General features: G+C 46.2%; 1 protein-coding gene across 1 annotated transcript; it reads right to left on the minus strand.

The window, feature by feature from the left end:
• Positions 1-2173: 2173 nt before the first annotated feature.
• Positions 2174-2399, minus strand: TMEM212 (transmembrane protein 212; the record flags this gene model as incomplete). The annotated part of the gene is given in 1 exon segment (XM_010178714.1): positions 2174-2399. A coding segment is annotated over 1 exon segment (226 nt), but the record flags the coding sequence as incomplete, so codon positions are not given.
• Positions 2400-8294: the final 5895 nt, after the last annotated feature.

The following is an 8294-nucleotide window of genomic DNA, read 5'->3' on the forward strand; positions in this document are numbered from 1 at the left end:
GTTGCAAAAGTAACACCCAATAACGAAATGAAAACAATCTGAAGAGTTGCATTCAGTGGAGGAGGGAAGAGGTAGTCCAGACAGCTGGAGCATGTCTGCGCCAGAGTCTCGGCTCTTTTCCTTCTGCTAGTCTAGTGCCACTCCAAGAATGCAGACAATGCTGGCTAAGACTGTTTCATATTTGATTTCCACACTTAAATCTGTGCTCGTTAAATGAAACCCCATTGTCAGGCTGGCACACATCCATGCTGCCTCCTCCGGTCCGCTTAAGAGCTTGCTGCCTGTGTTTGGGTGTCCTGCTCGTATCCCATCAGTGAGGATCAGGTATGCAAAGAGCGTTTTGCTGGTTTTGTGCTGCTCACGGTTTTGCAGCAAAAGCTTTTTGGACTTTTCTTGCAACAGTATCCATGGATAACCCTCATAAATCTTGGTCTGAGGGTAGACAGAAGCACTGCACAGAAGGGATGTGGTTTGCTGCAGCTTCAAGAGCGGTGGATCAGTTGGGCGCTCGGCTGAAGCCCGTCTCTTGGCAAGCGTATTGGGTTTTCTGTGAGGGGTTTTTGGTTGTGTCTTTGGTAACGGGGAAAGGGCTATGGAGATGGCCCTTTAAGAAGCTACCTGAAAAGCTCCCCCTTTTCCTCTGTCAGACCCACCTCTGACCAGGGCCAAGCCAATCGGCGCCCCTGCGAATTCATGTATTTAGGGGGAGTGCACGACATGCCTCACGCTCTCTCTCTGGCACCGGCCCTGACCAGCACGGCCCCAGGTGCAGGTGATGCGGCCCTGGCCTTGCCCGGCTGGGCTTGGCTGGCCCCGACCACAATTTAAGCTTAAGCCCCACTGCAGCTTCATCCTGAAAAAAAGAGAGAGAGCTGGGATCTCCATAACCATCGGAGGAGACCTACAGCAGAGAAAGGAGTGGGGCCTAAGGAGAACAACTTTGAAGAACACCAAGGTCAGTTTGAAGGAAAGAAAGGAGAGGGAGGAGGATGCAGAACCCAGGTTTCCCCTTTGTTTTTCCCCTTTTCATGCTGAAAGGGGGCAGGAGAAATGCTGTGTGTTGGAAGCAAAGCAGTGACTGTGAATAACAAAGGATCATTTCATATCCACTGTAAAATGCCAGGGAGGGCATGAAAATCATTAATCTTATTAATAAAGCTTAGGGGATTACACAATCCAACAGCTGTCCAGTCCTTCAGACTGCAGACCCTCTTGGCCTTTCTCTCCCCCATAAGCTGGTACTATGATCTGATACCTGCTCGTACATCATCCGTGCAGCGTGACTCTCCATCCAGTAAATGCCAGCAATGCCAAAGCAGGCAGAGCTCTGCCCACAGGAGTTTGCTGCCTACTCCAGCACAAAAGGAGGGAGAAGGGGTAGGATGAGGCTGTGGTACCAGGCTGTGGTACCAGGGGGTGTGTTGCTGGAGCAGGAGGATGCACTGGCCATGCTTTGAATCTTCAGATGCCTCAGAGGAGTCCACTGCTGGGCTGTTGTCATGGAAACACTTATTTTGGGGGATTCAAGACTGGCTCCAAACAAAGGTTAAAAGGAAGAACGAAACCCAAGGGGCTGGATGTGCAGAAGGTGAGATTTTCCTCAGCACAGTGAAATTTGCCTACAGCTGAACGAGCAGCAAGTCCTCCAAGGTATGTCAGGGCTGGAGGTAAGCTGGAACTGGAAATTGATGCTGAGCCTTGTGCAGGAGCCACTTGGGAGCACATTGCTTGGGCCTGGCTCTGCTCTGGGTCACCCAAAAGCCTGTTCCTTCTCCTGCCCTTACTTCTCATCCTCCAACAATGCTGCTGCCTAAGGTTCTACCTGGAGCAGAGATGATGTGTGCTGGATGGTGGTTATTTTCCACACCTCTTTGCTGTTCAGGTAACAGATCATAGAATCACAGGATTATTTGGATTGGAAGAGACCTTAAAGCTCATCCAGTTCCACCCACCTTGCCATGGGCAGGGACACCTCTCACCAGCCCAGGCTGCTCAAAGTCCCATCCAACCTGGCCTTGAACACTTCCAGGGAGGGGGCATCCACAGCTTCCCTGGGCAACCTGGGCCAGTGCCTCACCACCCTCACAGTGCACAATTCCTTCCTTATACCCAGCCTTTAAATTCAGAGACCCAAGCTGTGTATGCTGAAGGTGTCTCTCTTTAGTTGAAATACCTCTAGTGAGGTGGTACCACTCCTGATGCGATGACTTTTTGCAGAGGTTTGGAAAGTCAATGTAGGAAAAGGGGAACAGAACTGTGTAACCCAGGTAGTTGGTCCCAGTGATCCCAGCAAGTGAGCAGTATCAGCATGGGCCAAGGAGAGGAGATGCAATGGCAGCAGCGAATCGTACTGAGGTGCCTGTGATGCTCACTATGCTGAAGGCAAAATGAGCCTCCCACTGAAATGGAGACAAAAGCATTTTATCACTTTTCTGACTTGCTGAGATTATTTTTTTATAAACTTTTAAACTAAAGAGCTCACTATTTTTGTATTTCTTCTTTTCCAACTTGGAAAAAAACCCTGTTTTTTGTATTCAATCTCCTTTATTCTGTGTCCAAAAAGGAATGTGATGGTAAGGAAAATTAGTAGCTTGAATATCATGAACTTATTAAAGAAAAATGTGGATTTTTTTTTTACAGGGAAGACAAAATCATTGAAACCATATTTTACTAAAAATACTAGAAGAATAAATCGTAACAGGTATAGTTATGTAGTTTGTCATACAGCATAGAAGTTCAGTGGGTGGCCTTTAAAACTTAAACTGCATACTTGAATACTAACAAAGTTCCTCATTATAAAACAGAAAAATGGGATATGAACTGGCAGAACTACTGTGCTGGTGGGATATTTAATGTGCACCCTCTGTAAGCCCTGCACAGCACATTTGATCCACAATATTAGCAAGAAAAGTGCTTTCCTCTTCAAATACTTCATCCAGATTAACTCTGCTCCCTTGTCATCTCCTCCGTTTGACACCATGCAGTCTCCTGGACTTGTCACCCCAACTGATGGCTCCTTGCACTGTGTTACCACCTCCTGCTGTCCTCAGCAGCTCTGTGCAGCAGGGGTGGTTGAGCTCAGCTCTGAGGCAAGTGGGTGCAAAGCTGGTGGAAAAGCGACACAAGCTGTCTCGGTGCTGGGTGCTCAGCCCTCAGCACCCACTCCCCACCTCTCACACCTCCTTGTCCTGGCACATCCGTGCCCTGGAGGGTTTTGCTATGGAGCCAGCCCCATCTTTTGTGCCAGCTGAGAAGCTTTTCCATGCTCTTAGAAGAGCTTTTAAAAATAATTTAAACTTCCTTTGATCCAACAGCTCTGCAGGTAAAGAACCAATGCCATTAGAGCAAGCAATAACTAGCTGCTGTGCCTTGACCTCCTGGGAGGGGAAGGGGCTCTTCTACCAGGCTGAAGAACCGCCCTGCCTTTCCCCCTGCTCCAGAGCACAGAGAGTGGCTTTAACTGGGGTTGGATTGTGCACTGCAGAGACAGGAGCAGGGCACTGCTGGTGTGTGCTCAAGGCCAGTTGGGAGTGTTCTGGAGGAAAAGGTAAAATTCACCTTTTGTAGACTTGGGTATAACATCACATCCTTCTTGTGCACAGCGTGGCCACAGACAGGTGGTGGGTACGTGTTGTTGCCGAAAGGCCAAGGAAAACTGTTGTGTGCATCTCCTGTGTTTGCTATTCCTGTGCTTCTGAGCCACCTTGGAGCACCTGGAAGAACGCAGCCAGCCCTGATGAGGGACACTGACCACCGGCACTGACCACTGCTGCATGGTGACTTGGATTGGGATTCTTCTGCAGGCAAATGAGTAGCAAGGAAGAAACTCAGGATGCCATAAATGTGAGGGCCTGAAGGAAACCCCAGGCAGCACAGAAAGGAAGGTTATAAAGGTCGTGAAGGTTATTTTAATGTCTGCTTCGTGCTGCTTTCATTACTCTAAACAAGGAATGAGTTTGGGTTTGGTTGTTCATCCAAAGTGGTGTCAAAGGCACAGCAGACACTTGTGTTATTCACCAGGTCCCCATCAGGACAGGGTATGTTTCATCACTGCCCTTATTTCAGAACCAGTTTTGACGGGGAGAGTATCTGTGTTGATGATGGGGAGCTGACAGACAGGCACATTTTCATTCATTTAAATACACCAACAGTGACCCTGGCTTGCAGGGAGTAATCTTTTTACCAATGTAAGCATGTTGGATCCACATGTATCTTTGCTCCTGACTTCAGGCAGATGAATGGAAAGAAGAGCTGAAGATGTGCTAAAAGCAAGAGTCTGGGTCTGAGGACATGGAAAATAGCACGATCTGGGCTGTAATTTCTGGTGCGACGTAGGAGACTGCAGCAACACGGATCCAGAACCTTGAGCAATATTGTCCTGTGGTTTGATTTCCATTCTGGCACACTAAATGCAGTAAGGCCCAGGCTTTTTTCATGGCGCTTTCCATTTTTGATTTAGGGAATTTGAAAAATACTTGTCTTGAGGCTGAGCCTGAAGTTATAATCTTGGCATATCCATACCATAAAATTCCCGTGGATAAAAGCAGAAACATCTGGATTCATGAGTGGATGTTGGCTAAATCCACCAGGAAAAAAAAAAACCTTCAAGGGATCCTAGAGGGTTCTAGCCAGAATAAATAATACAACAAAATAAGAGTGCTATTAAGAGCAATTGTAATACTGAAGCTGAATCTTAAGATGAGGGCCAAGCCCTTTTCACAATCTGCTTTTCCAGCTAAGAGCCCTTCAATTTACACTTAACACACATGTGGCTGATGGAACAAAGAAAAAATTGAAGGAGGATGAAAGCAGTGCAGAGATTATTTAGCCTTGCTGGTTTAGCTCCAGGCACATCATTTAAATTAGTAGATGATCAGTTTCCAGTTTGTTTTAAATTCTCTGGCAAGAAATTTTACACTCTATTCCAAAGTTGGATATGCTTAAAACTTGAATTTTTTCTCTTAAGTCTCTGCCATTTTGTTTTATTTCTTAAGGCAAGACTCTGGAAGTGCTCTATGGGAGACACCTGAGTGCTGGGGCTGCCTGTGTCACCGAGGGGACCCTGGGACAGGGCAGCAGCTGCTCCTTTCCTCCCTCACCTCTGTGTGGCTGAGCCCTGCCTTGCTGAGCCAGGAGCTGTACCCAAGCTCAGCTGCACCCAAAGTCAGGAGAAGCGGCCAAAATTGCTGTGTCTCAAAGACTTGTAGCATCTTGGCCTGAAGCATGTTGTACCAGCACCACTTGCCTGGTTTAAAGGTAGTGGAAGGAGGAAGGTTTGTGTTGCTTGTCCTTTGCATCTCCTCTTGGTGTTTTCAGGGTTAAGAGCTGCTGAACAGGACATCCTCTCGCCACCCAGCCCTTCCTGCATGGGTCTCCTCTGCCCACCTTTTGCCAGGTCTCCAAATCTGCCACAAGCACCAGGTCATGCAAAGTGTCTTCCACTGCAGTGATGGGTAAAACTACACCCACAGCCAGGTGATTAAAAAGCCCTTAATACACCATCCCTTCCTGGCAGATGTAGTCAGCATTTCTCATTGCCTGTACTTTGTCCATGCAGATCTGCCTTACTGACCCTCACTGCCCTTGCACGTTGCCCTTTTCAATTCCTGGAAAGCCTTGGGCATTTGCCTGCTTTGTAAACTTCAGTCAACGCAGTTTGGGGTGAGTTGCTTCCTTGTGGAAGAAAAACCCTGCCAGTCAGTCCTTGTCTTGTCCTCCCTCCTTTTGCCGTCATCCTCCCTGTTGTCCATACTACAGCCGACCAGTCAAATAGCCCCTGAGGGATCTGTTGGTACCACTCTAGTAGGTCCTCCTCCATGGAGAGACTTTAGGTTGTCCTCTACAACAATGCTTCCTGTGAGGATCTGCCAATGTTTAATGCTCTCTGAAGACAGACACTAGGCTCTGAACAATGGGATACACACTTTGGGTGAGGCAATACTTGACGTGTGACTGTAAATACCAGTGATACACCAGTGGTGACGTTTATGCTCCCTTATGTTCCTTACAAGGGATAATTGTGTTTACATTGAAGGAGTGGAAGTTTGATTTGTCTTAAAATAGCCTAAACACATCTAGGAAATCCGTAGAATGGGATGCCCCAGTATTTCTTAGGAAATTATTTTTAGCAGATCTTGTTATTTAATTTGCTGCCAACATCTGTCATTTCCTCCACTGCGTATTGCCCAGCACCTACAGCCTGGCTCTGAATCGAAAGCTCACAGGACCTAACGTAAAAAAATTCAGAGCACCACTCTCTATTAGCAGAGCATCTCAACCACTGAAGTGAAATGAGAAATACATCTGCTCATAGGTGTTACCAAAAATCTGGTTTCAATCAGCTGCTGTCACTGCCACTGTCCCCATTTGCAGTCGCATTCTTCCACCTATCTTGAAGCTGAAGGCAATAGGAAAGTCTGCTGAAACCACAGGGCTCTTGGTTAGGAGCACATAGTTCGAGAAGCTGAAGAATGAGAGATGAAGCAGAGCTAAATTTAGAATATTGGATAGGAAAATATCTGTATCTTCAGTGCTCTGTGTTTTTATTTTGCAAAGCACACCTTGGTTTTGCATGGCTGTTTGCAGATTGTACTGACTCAAAGAAGGCTCGTGGGGAAAAAAGGCTTTGATGTCTTCAGTAAACAAATAGCAGTGTTAAAAGATCTTCAGTTCTTGTTAGCATGCTGCAAACAGCTACGTTGTAAGAAAAATAAACATTCCAAGGTTGATGGAAGGGTTGGAAAGCCATAAAGTACTGTAGTCAAATCCTTGTGGGACATCAGAAGTGACAGTGACATGAAAAAAACTTTATCTCTCTTCTTCTGAATTAAATAGATAAGAACAAACTTGTTCATGGTTTATCAGCCATGCGGTGGGACTACACGGGTATAAAACCCATGGCTAAACCATTACCAAGTCAATAAATCATCCAAGTCACAAGAATACTATCAAATGCCCTGGAGATCTCCCAGTCCAACCACTGGGGTGAGGAGAGGAAGACTCACCCTTTCTCCAACCCCAGTTTTGATTCAGTTTCCTCAGGGCCTCACTCACTGCCACAGGGCCACCAGCACCTCTTAACCCTCACAGCTTCAGGACCCTGTCCCAAAAAACTTCTTTGGCTTTTACCTTGTGCAACCAGCCAATTTCTGTGAGTGAGGTGGCACCGGGCACACATCATGCCCCCAGTGAGGAGGATGAGGGTTTCATGGCCACGTGCCCACCTGAGCTTTTACTCTGTAGAGCTTCTTTAACTTGTCTCATTGCATCATTTACAACATCTCTTTATAAGTGCAAAAGCGTAGGAAATGCCTCAAAGAAAAAAGCTAAATTATGATCTCAATTACACCAGCGTAACGCTGGGGATGTTAATTTACATTTATAACCTTTTAACAATCCAAATTAGATTTAGAATGAGAAAGTTTAGGTTCTCTCTGTAAAGGAAAATTAAAAATTGGCAAGTCATTATAATAATCAATACACCAATATTTACTGCAAATTTAGATGTTATCGAGGGCCTCCAGGGTACTTTTTGCTATAGTTTCACGTAATTCCAAGCATTTCTCTGTTTAAAGAGAGTTCACAGAAGCTAGGAAATAAATAATTCAGGCATGGTTGACTTTTTAAAGTCTCTGTAGCATCACTAACATCTTTCCTTTGATAACACTTTTTGTTCTGCCTACCCAAGCTCCATTCCAAATGGGACTGGTGAGGCAAACACTCCATCCGAAGGAGTATATAAAATAAAATAATAAAAAACAGGAAAAAAGCAAAAATTCCAGAAAAAAATGCTTATAATCCCAAAGGTAGTAAGTATCCCTCTGGTAACTTCATACAAGTGCTTCACTTTTATTGCGAGCCTCTCCCTGCTGGATTCACAGCACGGGTCTGTAACTAGAGCCGAGGCAGAGACGGTTCATAATAAACAGAAGCTCCTTAGAGACCGTAGCCATGGCATGTGAGAGCTGTTTACCTGGCACGACTCACACTATTCTGTTTATCTTCAGATGTTCCTACAGAAACAGAAGGTATTACAGTGTAGTAAATAAGGTCCCTTTACCCCTAGGAATATGTTGGGGTTTTTTTCCAGACTCACTGCCCTTCACTTTCAGCTGCAGAAAGCCCATCCTGTGATTTCTGAATTCCTCCTTCATCCACCCTCCCCAGAGGACAGACTTCTTCCTGGTGCAGAGAGTGCCAGGAACTTGCTGACAGCAACTGGGGTTGTTGTTTCCACCTCTGACCTGCCCATGGCAGCTGGGATGGAACCGGCACCCTCGGTGCCAGCAGCGTCT

The sequence above is a fragment of the Mesitornis unicolor genome, unplaced genomic scaffold (genome assembly GCF_000695765.1).
Source record: "Mesitornis unicolor isolate BGI_N332 unplaced genomic scaffold, ASM69576v1 scaffold23542, whole genome shotgun sequence".
Taxonomy (NCBI): Eukaryota; Metazoa; Chordata; class Aves; order Mesitornithiformes; family Mesitornithidae; genus Mesitornis; species Mesitornis unicolor.